General features: G+C 37.0%; 3 protein-coding genes across 4 annotated transcripts; 1 reads left to right on the top strand and 2 right to left on the bottom strand.

The window, feature by feature from the left end:
- Positions 1-848: 848 nt before the first annotated feature.
- LOC128190088 (uncharacterized) lies at positions 849-2,104 on the bottom strand. Its single transcript, XM_052861998.1, has 3 exons — positions 1,921-2,104; positions 1,709-1,820; positions 849-1,010 (listed from the first exon to the last, which is right to left on the bottom strand). Exons 1-3 carry the CDS (start codon positions 2,033-2,035, stop codon positions 932-934), a joined length of 306 nt encoding a protein of 101 aa, XP_052717958.1. The 5' UTR covers positions 2,036-2,104; the 3' UTR covers positions 849-931.
- A 1,098-nt stretch (positions 2,105-3,202) lies between these two features.
- LOC128188670 (dihydroorotate dehydrogenase (quinone), mitochondrial-like) lies at positions 3,203-18,207 on the top strand. The gene is made up of 9 exons (XM_052859869.1): positions 3,203-3,363; positions 3,595-3,810; positions 11,694-11,893; positions 11,994-12,061; positions 14,204-14,391; positions 14,886-14,999; positions 17,141-17,294; positions 17,752-17,911; positions 18,058-18,207. The coding sequence occupies exons 1-9, from the start codon at positions 3,328-3,330 to the stop codon at positions 18,110-18,112; spliced, it is 1,191 nt and encodes a 396-aa protein (XP_052715829.1). The 5' UTR covers positions 3,203-3,327; the 3' UTR covers positions 18,113-18,207.
- LOC128188669 (uncharacterized) lies at positions 5,026-11,669 on the bottom strand. 2 transcript variants are annotated; one of them, XM_052859868.1, is made up of 6 exons: positions 10,538-11,669; positions 10,054-10,195; positions 9,490-9,691; positions 9,202-9,325; positions 8,156-8,847; positions 5,026-8,027 (listed from the first exon to the last, which is right to left on the bottom strand). In XM_052859868.1, the coding sequence occupies exons 2-6, from the start codon at positions 10,163-10,165 to the stop codon at positions 5,555-5,557; spliced, it is 3,603 nt and encodes a 1,200-aa protein (XP_052715828.1). In that variant the 5' UTR covers positions 10,166-10,195; positions 10,538-11,669; the 3' UTR covers positions 5,026-5,554. The 2 variants fall into 2 exon arrangements, with proteins under 2 accessions (XP_052715828.1, XP_052715827.1); XM_052859867.1 differs by having other exon boundaries at positions 10,588-11,668.
- Positions 18,208-19,199: the final 992 nt, after the last annotated feature.

Below are 19,199 nucleotides of genomic sequence, written 5' to 3'. Positions count from 1 at the left end.
TTTCTGTCATAAAGGTGTTTAAGGATTTCTCAACACCTTTCTTTGTAATCATACCTATATCTGGAAGTGTTTTAAGCTGACAGAAATCTGTTGATGTGTTTTAACAGCTTTGTCGTTTTAAATCGTCTGTCATGTCCTAAGATTTATCCAAATGATGTTAGGTATTTAAACAATGCAGTGCTCAACGCAGCCCTCGTTTGCTGACATCTAGGTCCCGACCCCTCTCACAAAAACCGTCAGATTAATCAGAGATGACGACCCAATGAGAGGGGTGTTTGATCTTCATCGGTAAACAATGCAACAGTACACAAAGCTGTGGGGCTGTGTTGGGTAGTACCGGTGACGTGTCGGGGACAACGAGCGTAAATGCACGAGATCGTGCAAGCTTCCTGCACCAACGTCTAAAGAATGCACCAAGGTCCATAAACAAATATCTTTAAATATCAATCGTTAAATATGTGATCGAATAGTCCGCTGTTCTGTGAAAAATCTTCAAACAGCGTAGAATGTTTGGCATCAAGTTATCTGTGGCCAATCAGCATGTTAAATCCCGTATTTCGAAAACAAAAGAGTACCTACCCCCCAAAAAACAACATTAAAAAATCGAGCCCATTGTGGCATCTCTTTCATGTTCCGAATTCCAATCACATTGTTACCTACTGTTCTCAAATTTTCAAACATCTAACGATAACACTGAACTATAAATATGATACTGTAAGTAATTGAGGGGTCTAGGCCAAGTTATTTTGGTGGGGTCGTGTTGTTGTTTTAAAACACATCTTTAGAGTACACATGTTTCTTTTTATTATTTAAACTCAACTATAGCAAATATTTACTGTACCTTGTGGTAGAAATTGTGTATTTGTTTATTGATTCATATTCTTGGTTAACAAAACAATATTTTCTTGTTTCAGATATTTTACGTAGGATTTCACGATGGGCAATTTTCACTGGCCACTGGTCTTAACGTTTTATCCAGTCCTTTGCAGACAGCTTGACCGAAAAAACAGCTGAAAAAAAAATCTGAATTTACAAGAAAAAAAGTACAACAGAAAGTTTCAATAAAGTGCAGACGAAAATTCTTACCAATTGCTCTGAACAGAGAGAGAGAGAGAGAGAGAGAGAGAGAGAGAGAGAGAGAGAGAGAGAGAGAGAGAGAGAGAGAGAGACCGACAATCTCAAGGTCACCGTACTAATTTATTGATTTATAACGCATTTATTATTTTTTTTTCTACATTATACATGCATGTCCTTCCGGTAGAATGTTCACTTCCTTCCCCTGCATCATAATCTAATTTTATTTTTTTTATTATTATTTTTAATCTTTACTTCTTAAAATGACTAAAAATGATTGAGGAATTTCTTTTATATTACAGTTATTTTGCTGAAACTGATAAGGTAAACACCCTCATTTCTAATATTATATACTATATACAGGGTAGTCCCGTCCAACCCGACACTCTGAATAGAATTTTGCAGAGAGAGAGAGAGAGAGAGAGAGAGAGAGAGAGAGAGAGAGAGAGAGAGAGAGAGAGAGAGAGAGAATTGTTTTGTCGTGTAAATTTTGAATTTAGTGGGTGGATGCAAATACAAAATTTACAAATTGTTATGTACAAATTTTGATTCCCAATAATCTATTTTTTTGTGAAGGACAGGTTGATGGAACGAGACTGCATGCACCAAAAGGGCGGCTTCCTTGCTATAGTACCTGTTTTGGTAGAGTTGTCCGTCAGAACCACAGACCGAGATATCAGCCTTCCCCGTGCACTCCATTTGGAGAAGGTGCTCGCATAGTTTGGACTCAGAAATGGCGCCGTAGGCTGGCAGGAATAAAACATGAAAACTGACGTAAAATAATCAGGATGCGATGAAGATGATAGCTAAAGTTATTTTCTTTACTGAGTCAAAATTTAAACTTACCGTATGAAAGTAAAACCAGAGCAGACAAAAGACGTATTACTGAGTGCGCAGACATGTTGACAGACACTGCACTTACAAATCCAGCTATGTAAATCCAAGTGTGCCTTATTAACATATACGCATTAATTGCTTAGGTTCATAATTAATCAATTAGAAAGGTATGAAAGTAAGAAAATAAACTGAGCGCAATGAAACAAAGTTAGGATGTTCGATATGTTGTTTTGCTTTTTAGATGTTTTATTATTATTATTTATTTTTAACAAGTACAAAGTGTTTATTATATTATATCTTTTATCGATTACGAATAAAAATAAAAACACACGTACTGGGTTATATGGGTCGTCGACCTTTATAAGTGGTTAGTGACTCCAATACACGTACTTGTAAAATGATTTTCATCAATCATAAACATTTACATGTAGCAGATTTCTTAAAGCCATCGCTGTATATAGATCATAAGATGTTATATATTTATGTTTACTGGGTCAATCAAAATCGAGACTACGTTCAGATGCATGAAAATTGCAGCAAATATTGCTTTAAAGAGTATCGACGGAGAGTGTTTCTTACGATTTCCTTTTATTTATTTTTTCTAGGTCTTCAGGGTGTAAAAGATTGCTAGGTCAATAGGGTGTAAAAGAGTGAGATTACTTAAAAATTCTTATTCCAGTGACAAACTACGTAACTTAATTTAGCTTTTCAAAAATGCAGTTAAAAGATCTCAATAAAAATATACACTGACGTGTACGTACAGTGTAATTTATATCTGATCAAATTTACAAAGATTGCAGACAATTTAATTATTTCCTCTAAATATCCTCATAAATTAATTTTATTCCCTATCGTGTTCCCGATTTTAGGATTGCCAAAAAAAAAAACCCCACATATAAAAAAACAAACAAAAAGAAAACAAAAACAAAAAACGAAAGTTTTGAGTTTCCTTGAATGCTAGACTGTGTTGAAAAATTCAGTATCTACAATTTCAGGTGGCTAATTGAACACCCCCCCCCCCCCGACCCACCAACCCACATGCAGGGGTTGAGATGATTTGAGGATTTGTAAACCATACCAGGGAAATATATACGTCCCTGAGCATACACAGATTCTGCTTTTAAACACTTATCATGCTTATTGGGTGTAATTACAACATGTAAGATGCCTAAAAAAAACAACAAGAATAGATAGATAAACATGTAGGAGCACTCTATTGAGGACTGTATAGAGCTCATGCGATTATGTATTTCATATCTTGAGACATACCCTCATATCCACCGGACACGAACTCTTTTGTCAAAGAGGAAGAAAAATTACATTACAAGGTGCCACTGATCGCAAACCGATGTAAACAATTTTCGTGTTAACTGGGAATGAACAGAGAATATATTTGCAAAAATAAATTAAAAGAGAATGTCTGACGTTGCCATTAAACTAGCCAAGTCAGCCGTAAGTGAAACTTTGTTGTTATCGCAATGATATTTTAGTGTGCATGTGTCAATCTGCATTTCAAAGTTGCGTAACTAGTCGGCTTTCGTTATTCAAGAGATATTTGCATATTTAATCGATGCAAACGAAAAGACACACTATACATTGATAGTGTTGTATTCAATTAACCCTTTTGTGACATAAATTACCCCATGTCAACAAGTTACTTGAATGTTTAACTGTTGATTTCAGAAGCGACTGAAGGACATCGCAATCATTGTGCCCGGCGCTTTCCTGACCTTTGCGGGGTATTCAATTTATGAAGGCAATGAGAAGTTCTACAGGGAATATGTCATGCCATTCACCCATAAGTTCTTTGATGCAGAGACGGCACACAGACTGGGGGTACTAGCGGCCAAGTACAACATTGTCCCCAGGAAACAAAAAACCCCAGACTCTCCTATCTTGGTGAGTGTTTAGTTGTAAAGACTACTATTTACTGGAGCACAGGGCATAGTGGCCATAGGTATAAGACCAAAAGTTGCTGGTTCGAGTGCAATCAAGCCCTGTTTTGGTCATTTGATATTGCGTGTTCTGTACGTAGACTACAGAGGCTCGTCACAATCCTGTTGTCTTCTTTCTCTTTGCCACCCCTTTACAAGTACTATATATGAGGGATTCAAAACTCAATAAATTTGCTACATCCAGCTATCATTTTCCGTTATTTTAGTTGATTTTTCTTGATTGTTTGATTGATATCCTTTTTTTCCAACTTTAGAGAACAGCTTTCGATTACACTGGAGGAGTTATCTGCTCATTAAAATTATCCTTCTCATCAGTTAACAAATTAACCAGATAATTATTTCAATTGACAGCTTATTCTTAATGAGACTTCTCACGTGGGTATCCTGATCATAACTGAGCAACATTTATACAACGTACAACACAAATAAATAATTGTCACTTATCATATTAAAATGGGAAATTACACTATTTTGACTTCATTCAGTAAAATAACTACTGTAAAAGTGGTTATTAATGCGTGGGGAAATTTACTCTAATTAAGTGGTAACCATAAAGCCAATGATGTAAATACACCTATGCATATGGTAAAAAATACTCTAAACTCGTATGGTAAATCAGGTATATGCATATTTAATACCCAAACTTATTGTTTGACATGGAGAATGTGCACTTAACCACCAGCGTTAATAACCACTTTTTACAGTGATGCATACTGTAAATTCCTTATTAAACGCGAGGAATTTATATCCGCGTAAAATCGCGAGAAGCATCCCTCGCGGATTTTAAAACCTTGCTATTATTTTCTGAGAGTTAAGAACTATCAGAAATATGAATATATCTCCCGCGTTCGCGATTTTATATTCTTGCGATTTGATACAACACAGCAGGATCGCAGAATTAAGTACTCGCGTAATATAAGGAATTTACAGTACTTTAGGGTAAAGCATAATTGTGCTGCTTTAATATGTTGTGTTTTATTTCGAAGTAATCAATAATTCATTCGATTTGTTTGTGAACATTAGTTGCCCAATATGCAAATTTATATTTCAGACTTCCTTTTCTGTACAGCACCTCAGTTTCTTTTACATTTATTTCTTGATGAACACATGATTACTTTACATTCACTGGCATGGAAAAAAATCTAGAAATCAGCTGATATAGTTTTACTTTAAATCTTTAATTGTCAAACAATGAGACTGAGGAACAAAAGGAATATTGCACAAAATCATGAAGAAATAATCAATTAGAATTTACATATAAGTAAATGTAGAATAAAGTAGATGTACAAATAAGATAAACAAATCATCAAAACAAGTAGTGGTACATCAATGGTATCCTAAAAATATGTCATATTGGAGACTCTTTTCTAAGTACATGCATCTTGAAAGAGTTAAAGTTTCAATCACTGGTCTGCAAAGAAATAGAAAACGAACTCATTTTAAAGAATGTGAAAAGTATGGATTCATAAACAAAAAATAATTTTAGCTTTATTTGAGTAATTAAACTTTTTTCTTTGAGATATTAAGGTACAAATGTATATGTACAATGGAGGAATTTGCTGTTTACACACATATACTTAACAATGCCTTTAGAACACACAGTTAATTGAAAAGTATGTTTATGAAATATTTGCACCATGCAGGCAGAAAGAAAAGCATTGTAGAGCTGCTACAGAAGGTATTTAATGTCATCGCTGGGAATCAAGACTCTTGGGTTTATACACAGGGGCACTGGCCCTAGGGAGAGGCTTATTTCCAATGATAATGTCTGCTGTTTTCTCAGCTATCATGATAGTGGGAGCATTGAGATTACCACTGACAACACTTGGCATAATGGAGGCATCAACAACTCTTAGGCCCTCCAAACCGTAGACCCTACTAGAGGTCGGATCAACTACTGCCATGGGATCAGACTCTGATCCCATTTTACAGGTGCATGATGGGTGATAAGCTGTCTCACTCATGTTTCGGTTATATTCGTCAATTTCTTCATCGGATTGAACATCTTTTCCAGGTGTGAGTTCAGGCCCCCTGTAAGAATCAAATGCTTTCTGTTGAAATATTTCTCTGGTCAACTTGATGCAGTCTCTCATTTCTCTAATGTCTTGTTCAGTTGTTAAGTAGTTGGGCACTATTCTTGGATGTTCACGGGGATCACATGACTTTAGTTTGATATACCCCCTGCTTGTTGGGCGGAGTATCTGTACATGTGCCTGGTAAGCGTGTCTATCTCCCGATACTCTCCCATGGTCATTGATGATGGAAGCCAGAAAGTGATACTGAACATTAGGATGCTCTATCCCTGGCTCGCTCCGTATAAAAGCCCCTGTCTCAAAGTGATTGGTGGCCCCATCACCTGTCTGTCGGAGGAACCACTCCAGACCGATCCTGATCATTACATGGGGATACTTCCATTGGGCTTTGTACAGACTAATTGGCTGTTTGCACTCCTGTTGAACAAGCACCTCTACATGGTCCTGGAGATTTTCCCCCACTCCAGGTAGGTGCTGAACCACTGGGATATCTAACTGGCAAAGTTCATCTGCATTTCCAACCCCTGATAACATCAGGAGCTGTGGAGAGTTGACTGCCCCACCGCTTAGTATTATTTCCTCACCGTACACCTTCTGAACACCAGAATCCTTGAGATATTCTATTCCTACAGCCCTCTTTCCTTCAAACAGAATGCGCCTTGCCAAGATATTTGTTTTCGTGGATAAATTTGGCCTGGATTTGATTGGATGAAGGTAAGCTGCAGCGGCACTGCATCGTTTTCCATTGTGAATGGTCATATCCATCCATCCAAAGCCTTCCTGCTGATACCCATTCATATCGTCTGAGAAAGGATAGCCAGCTTGCACACCTGCATCAAGAAAAGCCTGACAGAGAGGATTTTTTGACCTTCCCCTGAAAACATGGAGAGGGCCATCCCCTCCTCTGTAGTCATTTGCTCCCAGCACATGTGTCTGAGCTTTACGAAAATAAGGTAGACAATCGGCATATGACCAGCCAGTGGCTCCCTCCTTCTCCCAGCGGTCGTAGTCAAAGGCGTGTCCCCTGACGTATACCATGGCATTGAGGGAAGATGACCCTCCCCATACACGTCCCCGGGGCCAGTACATGACACGGTTGTTCATTCCTTTCTCTGGCTCAGTGTGGTAGTACCAGTTGTATTTATCATCACACAGATTGTACATCAGAGCAGCAGGCATGTAAATCTTCCAGGAGTCCCAGTGCCACAAGTCTCTTGGCCCTGCCTCGAGTAGGAGCACCTTTCTGTTGCGATCTGCAGTCAGCCGATTGGCTAAGGTACAACCTGCTGAGCCAGCCCCAACAATGATGAAGTCATACCTCTCAGTGTCAGAGGCTATGTGGACTGAGCAAGGCCTAGAAGTTGAGAAGCTTCTGCGAGGTTGGTGCATTTGTGAACCAGAACCAAAAGCTGGGGACAAAATACTTTTTTGAAAACATGAAAATGTTTCCCTACCTTTGCCAGACACCCCAGAGCCATCAGTAGCTTCTGATTTGCCCTTTTCTAGGATGATATCATTGATGTTTTCAATGCTTGGAACTAGGCAGTCGGCGTAAGGTTTGAGTTCCTCTTCATTTCCTACTCCAGACAATACGCCGATCTTCTTCATCACAAAGGCAGAGCCTCCCATCTGAAGGTCCCCTACAGAATCCCCAACCACCACCGTCTTTGACGGATTCACACTCAGCTCGTTACAGATTAAGAGAGTGTTGTGGCCTGATGGCTTGGCTTGGGAGATGGGATCGTCTCCACATACCAGCATATCAATGTAGTTAGTTAGGCCAAGGTTCATCAGATCTAGCACTACAAATTCCCTAGGCTCTCCTGTGTTTATGGCAATCTTAACTCCATTTCGTTTGAGTTCCTTGAAAGTTTCCTCTAGATTTGAGCTGAGTGGGGTTGGCTCCGACTTCAGGATGAATTCTCCCTCCGTCCATATCTTGTTAACCAGCATGATGGCCTCCTGGTAGGCAATTCCTTCCCTTCGAAGCGCCTCAACAACCACCCCTCTCGCCTCAGATGGTGTACCCTCAGTCAGGACCCCATGCATCATCCGAGTAGAATCTTCATTTAGTCCCAGTAGCTTTGTTAACTTGGCAAGCATGTCTATTCCAGTCATCCTTTTCAATCTAGAATTCAAAAAATAAAAAGAGATTTGTCATTTCTGGCATAAGAAAAAGATTTGCAATTACAATGTTAAGATGTTTTTAAAATGGGAGTTCAATTGTGTATTGTATATTGCTTTTCACTTGTTTACCTGGAGCAGAAGAACTCCACAAACTTTGGATATTTCCGGTGAATGCAGATAAGTGTTCCATGGAGGTCAAAGATCACCAAATCCATGGGAGATTTCACTGAGGGGACCCCAGTATGGTCCTGATCTTTAGGCTTCACCAGAAATCTGTCATTAGAAGAGTAAACATAGGAACTCTGCCAGTCATCAAAGGGCAGAATGATGGGCAGAATGTCCTCGATGTCCTCTACAATATGGTCAGCGTGGGGAAGTAGGTCACCAATCTGCCCCACCCCACTCAGTACTCCCACACTCCACCCCAGCTTGGCAGACTTCCCCAGCAGCATGTCTGTTTTAGTGTCCCCCACCATCACTGTGTCTGCCGGGTCAACCCCTAGCTTCTTACAGATCTTTAGGGCGTTGTAAGGGGATGGCTTGGGCTCAGAATCTGGGTCATCCCCGCAGATCACATACTCAAAATACTCTGTTAGTTTAAGCTCATCCAGTAGCTCGTCTGTGCCTTTGCGGTTGTCTGATGTAATGAGAGCTATTCTGACATTGTTTTTCTTCAGGATTTTAAACAGTGTTTCAAGTTCTCCGATTTTCTTCAGTTCATCGGGATTTCTTACATTTCCCTCCGTCCAGACTCGGTCAAGAATTTCTTTGACGTCAGTCTCCTGTAATCCCTCCCTAACCAGCATCTTTGTCATTTCAACCTGGAATGCAAATTTCGATGTCAACTAGCACTGTGATATGCTGTTTTTCCCCTCATTAATCATTTTATTTTGCCATTACTGGTACGTTTCTAATTAAGTTCTGCTTAATCACATTTGGATTATGAGTAAATTTAGTTACTATGATCAAAGGTCATTATGACGTTCATGGTGATGATGGAATCTAATTTCTGAGAATTAAAGCATTTTAAACTTCAAACTTTTTGACAGGAATAGCTATTTAGAGTGGCATGTTTACCTTGATTTTGGGGTAAAGTTTACTTTGATTTGTGGGATAGTTTACCTTGATTTGTGGGATAATGTTTACCTTGATTTGGGGGAGGGGGTAATGTTTACCTTGATTTGTGGGGTGGTGGCTTCAGCCAGCATCCCAGGTACCACCTTCTGTTGTTTCAAACAAAATCCCAGGATGTCACATATTTTTCCTTCAATCCCTGTCAAACCTGTGGCCTCCTGAATCCTGCGAATGCGATAAAGATGATATGTAACTATGCCTTCAACAAAGTGGACTATATTAGCTAGATTTTTAGGCTAGGGGACCTGAAGATACACAATTGCCTCCAAAAAGTAGACAGTTCTAGATTTGAATGTGTTAATTTAGAGTTGAAATAAGAACATAAGTACCTTGGGACCAGTTTCTTGGTCCATGGAGTCCACAGGGACTGGAAGTCAATAAGGGTTCCATCCTTGTCAAAAATCACCAGGGAGGCCTTTTTGGTCTGGTCTGTTCTGCGTTTGACATTATTGAATGTACCCCTGCCCTCTGACCCTACAGCGGCACTGGACCAGATCGGTCTGGCTATCGTAGATCTATGATGTTTGTCATCTGAAAGAGAATAATTAAGTCAAGACTGATTCTTTTAATTATTGCCCTTTTTACCAAATGCAGGTATGTAGAAAATTTTTATACAGAAAGATAGTACATATCAATAATTATCAAATATTGAAAAATCTATAGCTCTGATTGATATACTGGGATATATATTAAGTTATTGGGATATATATGGAATTGATAAAAGAAACATAAATTCATTATTATAATACCTATATTATTATAGTGCATTTTTAGTTTATATACATTATGTATCACCATGAATGTTGTCAAATTTCATCAAATTAAGTCAGAATGTCCTGCCAAAGAGCAGGCACCCCACACTGACCATCAAGCAGTTTACAAACAATGCTTACATTTTGTCTTGGACTGACTTCTTGCACTGACCACAGGGAGTGCGGATCTGTAGTGTAGGTATCTTTGTGACGACCGACTCAAAAGTCGAAAAATGGAACTAAGAACAAACATGGCTTCTACTTGCAGTTGTTTTCTCTTACCCTGGATAAAAAAAAGGCTGGCATTTGATTGAAGAATATTGGTATTTTTTGTTTGGCACCTAAGGTTGTGTGCACCTAATACACATCCTAAAGATTTTGTAAGATTGTGTATACATCGAATATGTTAAATAAAAGTTGTTGAAACTTCAAGAGAATTGGCAAAGAGAAATATATTAAATGTTAGTTCTTGGTGTGATTATTCCATGTTTATTTGTAATGATTATAATCATTTATTATTGAAAAAATCAAACAAGACATAGGGACATGTAAAATTACCAAACTTCCACTTTGATAAGCAATTGTGTAAGACTTAGTTGTACTAAAGAGAAAGTCATGTACTTACATCTACAGATTAGCATGTACCCCTCAGTAGAACAACATGGATCTACAAACCTTGTATCATGCTGACAAGTTTTTTTTCTGGTGAATCTAGATGTGACAATTCAGAACACACTGCATGATTGTGATAAGATGTCTCTGGGTCTGAACAGAACTGCGTATGGAGGTCAGTATAGAGATTGGTAGATTATGGTCGTCTCGCTGGATAAACAAGTGTGACCTCGAAAATATCGGGAGTAATCTGCCTGTTAAATAACGCCATGCTGGGAGACTGTGACAGATCGGGAGAAAGCATGAACTGTGTTTAAAGGGCTGAGAACTAGAATCACATTTGTATTGGTTCCCATTGAAAGCAGGTGCCCTATCTATTGATAGTGAGAACTGTTATATAAAATAAACTTGACTTTCGTTGCTTTATATATATGTTGCTTCAATCAGTTGATAATATTTATAGTCAAGAAAGGTTTTAAAGATTGATCCTTGAAAAGAGATACCAATTAGTTGCAATGCTTCTCATAATTAACCATCTGATTACAAAATAAACATGAATTATATGCTTATATAGTTTGTCCAAGATGTCATAAATATTTTACATCAAATAATGCATGTAGTTTGAAATTTATCTATTTGTCTATTGGTACAAATTAACATCATCTACAGATATAGTTATTTTTTGGTCATATTGATGGCATTGTATAAAAAATCACTAGCTGTCACAAACATGCAAAATCTGATCAGCATTTTTATCTTAACAGCACATGAATCTGTATACAGCAGTGGTTTAATTTGATCTTGTATAAGCGTGCACTGTATGGTAAAATCTGGTCAGACATGATCCTATCTCTTTTCTGTTAAGACACATTTTTTCCCGATTACCTTGTGCAAGGGGTCAGATATATGAGTAGTTTAGAAAATATTTTTCTTAATTTCATTTATTAGTGCATTGTGTTCAGATGGGAATTTATTAATCCTGTGTATTGCTTCCCTATTTTAGTCGTCTGTGGTGTCCGGCCGGGAGTTCAGTCATCCTGTATATTGTTTCTCTGTTTCAGTGGGGGGTGGTGTTCGGCCGGGAGTTCAGTCATCCTGTATATTGTTTCTCTGTTTCAGTCGGGGTGGTGTTCGGTTGAGAGTTCAGTAATCTTGTTTCCCTATTTCAGTCATCCGTGGTGTTCGGCCGGGAGTTCAGTAATCCTGTGGGTCTGGCCGCAGGATTTGACAAGGACGGTGAAGGGGTCCGAGGACTAACAAAGATAGGCTTTGGTTTTATAGAGATAGGGAGTGTGACCCCAGAACCTCAGCCTGGAAATCCTAAACCAAGGGTGTTTAGACTCAAAGAGGATAAAGCTGTCATAAACAGGTAATGTACTGTCACTTATGAAAAAATTTGTATTTGTCATTTCTTCTTTACGGTAATAATATGTCTTGACAAGCTTAAAACCACAGTCATTGCTTTGTAGATATGGATTTAACAGTGAAGGACACGAAGCAGTATACAATAGGCTCAAAGACAGAGTCACAGAGCAAGGTAAAGCTAGTTAAAAGCAGTACACAATATATGGTCTCATAGACAGAGTCACGGAGCAAGGTAAAGCTAGTTAAAAGCAGTACAAAATATATTGTCTCATAGACAGAGTCACGGAGCAAGTTAAAGCTAGTTAAAAGCAGTACAAAATATATTGTCTCATAGACAGAGTCACAGAGCAAGGTAAAGCTAGTTAAAAGCAGTACACAATATACAGTCTCATAGACAGAGTCATAGAGCAAGATTATGCTGGTTAAAAAGCAGCATACAAAATATAGTTTTAAAGACAGAATCACAGAGCAAGGAAAAGCTAGTTAAAAAGCAGTATATAATATAAAGTCTCAAAGACAGAGTCACAGAGCAATGAAAAGCTTGTTAAAAAGCAGTGTACAATATATAGTCTCATAGACAGAGTCCCAGAGCAAGGTAAAGCTAGTTAAAAAGCAGTTTACAATAAACAGTCTTATAGACAGTCAAAGAGCAAGATAAAGCTAGTTAAAAAGTAGTGTACAATATATAGTCTCATAGACAGAGTCACAGAGCAAGGTAAAGCTAGTTAAAAAGCAGTGTACAATATATACCGGTAGTCTCAAAGACAGAGTCACAGAGCAAGGTAAAGCTAGTTAAAAAGCAGTGTACAATATATAGTCTCATAGACAGAGTCACAGAGCAAGGTAAAGCTAGTTAAAAAGCAGTGTACAATATATACCGGTAGTCTCAAAGACAGAGTCACAGAGCAAGGTAAAGCTAGTTAAAAAGCAGTGTACAATATACAGTCTTATAGACAGTCACAGAGCAAGGTAAAGCTAGTTAAAAAGTAGTGTACAATATACAGTCTCATAGACAGAGTCACAGAGCAAGGTAAAGCTAGTTAAAAAGTAGTGTACAATATACAGTCTCATAGACAGAGTCACAGAGCAAGGTAAAGCTAGTTAAAAAGCAGTGTACAATATACAGTCTTATAGACAGTCACAGAGCAAGGTAAAGCTAGTTAAAAAGTAGTGTACAATATACAGTCTCATAGACAGAGTCACAGAGCAAGGAAAAGCTAGTTAAAAAGCAGTATATAATATAAAGTCTCAAAGACAGAGTCACAGAGCAATGAAAAGCTTGTTAAAAAGCAGTGTACAATATATAGTCTCATAGACAGAGTCCCAGAGCAAGGTAAAGCTAGTTAAAAAGTAGTTTACAATAAACAGTCTTATAGACAGTCACAGAGCAAGATAAAGCTAGTAAAAAGTAGTGCACAATATACAGTCTCATAGACAGAGTCACAGAGCAAGGTAAAGCTAGTTAAAAAGCAGTGTACAATATATACCGGTAGTCTCAAAGACAGAGTCACAGAGCAAGGTAAAGCTAGTTAAAAAGCAGTGTACAATATATAGTCTCAAAGACAGAGTCACAGAGCAAGGTAAAGCTAGTTAAAAAGCAGTGTACAATATATACCAGTAGTCTCAAAGACAGAGTCACAGAGCAAGGTAAAGCTAGTTAAAAAGCAGTGTACAATATATAGTCTCAAAGACAGAGTCACAGAGCAAGGTTAAGCTAGTTAAAAAGCAGTGTACAATATATACCGGTAGTCTCAAAGACAGAGTCACAGAGCAAGGTAAAGCTAGTTAAAAAGCAGTGTACAATATACAGTCTTATAGACAGTCACAGAGCAAGGTAAAGCTAGTTAAAAAGTAGTGTACAATATACAGTCTCATAGACAGAGTCACAGAGCAAGGTAAAGCTAGTTAAAAAGTAGTGTACAATATACAGTCTCATAGACAGAGTCACGGAGCTTATAATTTTTTTTTTTTACTTTTCATTGTAGATAAAAACGGTCATTTGACCTTTAAAATGACGTAAAATTGTACAAAATTCAAACGTAAAGTCAGGCGTATTAATACGTTTTTGACGTTAGTCTTACTATGACGTAGGCATTATTCTTTGTATGATTTAAAATAATTTTTTAGCCAATCAGAAAGCGCATTACAACCAGAATTAAATTATTCTTTCTTGAAAGATGCAGCTTTTCAATAATTGGTGACACATATACCAAGTAAATGATTGATCTCATCACCTTGATTGTTTATTATTCAACATGGTTACATATTACTCTTAATATTGTATTCTAAAACCATTTAAATCTTTGTTTTTCAGATAACTGTTTATTAGGCATCAATCTTGGTAAAAACAAGAGTTCTACTGATCCAATCAGTGACTACACTCAGGGAGTTGAGAAGTTCAGCCGCTTAGCGGATTATCTCGTGGTCAATATCTCCAGCCCTAATACACCAGGCCTCAGGGACCTACAGGGAAAACAGAAGCTACAGAATCTCCTAGACAAGGTAACAACCAAAACAATGTATAGAATTCACCAATGTCTTTGTTAGTCTTTTTACTACATTTTGAATTTTAGACAAAATATGAAATTCAATTTAAATTAAGTTATTCTCTTTTGCAAATCTTTCAGTAAGATTAAAAAATAGAATACCTATCTGCAGCATTATATTTTGATATTTTTTGGCCTGATCTGAAACTGAAGATTTTTTTGGGGGGGCCAAACCATGGTACAATTAAGTTATTTGAAATTCTTTGTAGGAGTAATCTCCCTTGCATCAAGAAAACTACTGATTGCCATTATATTGGTTATATACAGGTTTAATCATAAGAGATAGAGAAGAGAGACAAGTTTTTTTAGTGATGAGACCACTGACTTCAGTTATTTGTTGCTCGATTCCTTTATATCAACAGATGATAGAGAGAAGGGATCAGATATGTGTGAGGAGATCCCTGATTTAAGTTCTTTTTAGGTTTTAATTATATCTTTTCATATCAACAGGTGATAGAGAGAAGGGATGAGATGGAAGTCAGGAAACCTCTGCTGGTCAAGATTGCCCCTGACCTGACAGATAGAGATAAGGAAGACATCGCTGCCGTTGTCACCTCCAGAAAGGTGAACAAGTTAGAACTACTACAATCTGTGTAACATTATAAATGTAAATATATAATATGTATTATTATACTTTCATGTTAAATACTTAAATCTGATTGGTTTAGACGCAGTTGATAATCCGCTCTATTACCCTCCGCGTTAGCAACACACTTAGCAACAGGTAACACTATATAAATAGTGCCTGTTTGGGAGGGTAACAGTTGAAATTGACACCCCGAGAAAACCATTGTCAACCGACGCGAAGCGGAGGTTGACAATGGTTTTCGAGGGGTGTCAATTTCAACTTATCCTCCCAAACAGGCACTATTTATTTTGTTATACTGAATGTCTTTTTTAAAATTTTTAAGCAAATTTTACTGCTTTTATATAGGAATAACGTGAATTCTACAGCGAACCGTACGCGCATAATTTTCGCGCATGTAACATTTTTTAATGTTACCTGTTGCCAAGTGCGTTGCTAACGCTGAGGGTAATAGTAAATATTATTAACTGCGTCTTAACCAATCAGATTTCAGTATTTAACATGAAAGTATAACAATATATAAATAGTGCCTGTTTGGGAGAGTAACAGTTGAAATTGACACCCCCGAGGAAACCATTGTCAACTGACGCGAAGCGGAGGTTGACAGTGGTTTTTGAGGGGTGTCAATTTCAACTGTTATCCTCCCAAACAGGCACTATTTATATTATTATACTGAATGTCTTAATTTTAGAGAATTTTTATATTGCTTTACATAGAAATGACGTGAATTCTACGGCAAACCGTACGCGCACAATTTAAGCGCATGTAACAATCGTGTGTAACAACAAAGTTGTGTTACCCATTGCTAAGTGTGTTGCTAACGCTGAGGGTAATAGAACGGATTATCAACTGAAATTGACACCCCTCGAAAACCATTGTCAACCTCCGCTTTGTGTCAGTTGACAATGGTTTCCTCGGGGTGTCAATTTCAACTGTTACCCTCCCAAACAGGCACTATTTATATATTGTTATACTTTCATGTTAAATACTGAAATCTGATTGGTTTAGAAGCAGTTCATAATCTGTTCTATTACCCTCAGCGTTAGCAACGCATTTAGCAACGGGCAACTTTACAAATTGTTACATGCGCAAAAATCATGCGCGTACGGTTCGCCTTAGAATTCACGTTATTCCTATCTAAAAGCAGTGGTGTTTCCTTTAAAATTAAGACATTCAGTATAACAAAATAAATAGTGCCTGTCTGGGAGGATAACAGTTGAAATTGACACCCCTCGAAAACCATTGTCAACCACCGCTTTGCGTCGGTTGACAATGGTTTTCTCGGGGTGTCAATTTCAACTGTTACCCTCCCAAACCGGCACTATTTATATGATATTGTACCACATGATACAATATTATTTGATACTACATGGTACTATATCATATAATGTACTATGGCATGTGATGCAGTAATGTATTTTATTATACTTTCATGTTAAATACTGAAATCTGATTGGTTTAGATGCAGTTGATAATCCGTTCTATTACCCTCAGCGTTAGCAACACACTTGGCAACAGGAAACACAACAAATTGTTACATGCGCGTAAATTATGCGCGTACGGTTCACCGTAGAATTCACGTCATTTCTAAACAAAAGCAGTAAATTTTTTTTTCTAAAATTAAGACATTCAGTATAACAAAATAAATAGTGCCTGTTTGGGAGGATAACAGTTGAACTGACACCCCTCGAAAACCATTGTCAACCGCTGCTTCGCATCGGTTGACAATGGTTTTCTCGGGGTATCAATTTCAACTGTTACCCTCCCAAACAGGCACAATTTATATAATATGATTATATTTACTACTAGATGTAAGAAAAAACTACAACATTATTGTAACTAAAGCTCGAAATACTAGCAAACAAAACAAATTGAATGTACATGTACTTGTAACATTTACTTCAGGTATAGTATATGTAATTTAATAATGTAACCATAATTTTAGTAAGGAATGGTAATAGATGTAACATTTACTGCATCCTTTTCTATTCTTGTCTGTATAACACATGCATCAGAAATTATAACATTTTTCTGCAAAAATTTTTGTCACAACCTCGCTTTACCTAATTCTACGTAAACAGTTTTGTTTGTTTGTACCTATTGACTGATTCTTTTGTAGGGCTATGTGAATGGTTTAATCATCAGTAATACCACTGTTAGGAGACCCCCCAGTCTTAAGAATCCCAGTAAGACGGAGGAGGGGGGACTTAGTGGACCCCCAGTGAGGGACATGTCCACGAAAACCATAGCAGACATGTACCGACTCACAAACGGTAGGAACCACTACTCTCGAGCAAGATTGTAAGCAAGTAGCTAGGATTGAGTTGTACAACCTACTGGTACAACCAAAAATTAAATGGTCATTATTCAGAAGCCACCGAATGTGTTGAATTGATCCCAGTAGAATTACCTTAAATAAATTAAATAATGGGTTTTAATTGTTTTATATAAATGGGCATTAATAAATTGTGCACACTATAAAGGACCATTCCTGGTACTGAAAAGATTTACGACTTATTCATTTTTTTTTTGTAAATTGTTTTTGAAATCAGCTACATATATGGGAAATGCACCTTGATGCCAGCTAGTAATTGCAGTTGTAATGTACTTTAATTTTAAAAAAAAGTAGCAATTTCTATTTTTTCAGTTTGATTATTCACAGGAAATGAACTGGTCTTAATGAGCATGATGATAGTCTTTATATTTATTTATTATTCTTTCTTCATGCAGGTTCTATTCCTATCATTGGGGTGGGGGGAGTGAGTTCTGGTCAGGAGGCGTACAAGAAAATCCGGTCTGGTGCTAGTCTTGTTCAACTCTACACAGCCCTAGTCTACGAAGGACCACCTGTAGTCAAAAAAATCAAACGAGAACTGGAGGAACTACTCAGGTAGAACTATTTTAGAAATAAGTATATTAACCGTTTGACTTATATTTTATGAATTAGAAAAAAATATTTTGTTGTTAAATATATTGAAAAATGGTGAGTTTTTTTACATTAAAATGGCTTAGATAACCATTGCTTTCTGTTTTTAGGCGGGACGGCTTTAAGAGTATATCAGAAGCGGTTGGAGCGGACGTGAAATTATGATGACCTATGAACTATCTACTATTTTCTCTTTTGTATTATTTTTTCCGTAGATCTATATGTCCCAATGGGACAAAAATAAATATATAAAGGTAAAATGGATTTTTTTCTGTACAAATTTAGCATGTTAATCTGCAATTCTACAAATAAATTGTAAGAAGAGTTTAAAGGTTTAAAAAAAAAATTAATGCTATGTGATTTAAAAAGGTTAGAATTCAACTTCTTCATTAACGTTGGTAATAGTGTTTTTATTAAAATATATATTATACATTTGTTTTTCGTAGGAAGTCACAATTATACAAATGTTATGAAAAATGCTACTTGGTATTGTAAAATTTTAGTCATGTTTAATGAAGATAATGGATTTTTATATTTATTTGATAGACCTGTCATGTACATTTAGTTGTCAAACTAAATAGTTACGCTCATGCGTTAAATTGCAATTTTTTTCACACTTTGCAATTGAGGTGTTTATCCAACATTTCTGTATAAGAATGTCGACAAACGCCCATTTCATATATCAGGGAATTATAAATTAGTATATACAGTTGTATGTCCTAATTCCTTGTTTATAGTTGTATTTGGATGGACAAAGAATCATAGTCAAGCATATGAATATATGCCATCCACTGTTTCTTAAAAATGGAAGCTTTCGAAGATTTTATACTTGCTTCTACACGCATTTGATATTTATTTTGATAGTTTGATATATGTTAGTGCCAGATGATGTGGAAGACCGTGTCTTGGCAAGAGCGTACTTGTAGCTAGGCTTAATGTACCAATTAAAACGTGTACTTATAAAGACATATGGCTACCTTGATTCTTCCAATACTAGTAGGTCAACGCCACCCGAAGCTTCCAGATACTGGAATTTTTAACACCCATTATTCATAAAAAAAATTTTCCAACGATGTTTGAAATTCTAAGACTGACGCGGGCATGTATAATGGCTAGCAGAAGTCTCGTGATGTTACCCCGGTTCCAATAATCATTTCTTTAAACGAAATTGTGAGATAAACCGTGACCAGATTTTTTTCGTCGTTTTTCATACGTGAATAAATATTGTATAAATTGAAAAAAGAGAGAGACT

This window comes from Crassostrea angulata, chromosome 6 (assembly GCF_025612915.1).
Source record: "Crassostrea angulata isolate pt1a10 chromosome 6, ASM2561291v2, whole genome shotgun sequence".
Lineage (NCBI taxonomy): Eukaryota > Metazoa > Mollusca > Bivalvia > Ostreida > Ostreidae > Magallana > Magallana angulata.
This window is presented reverse-complemented; position numbering and strand designations above follow the sequence as displayed.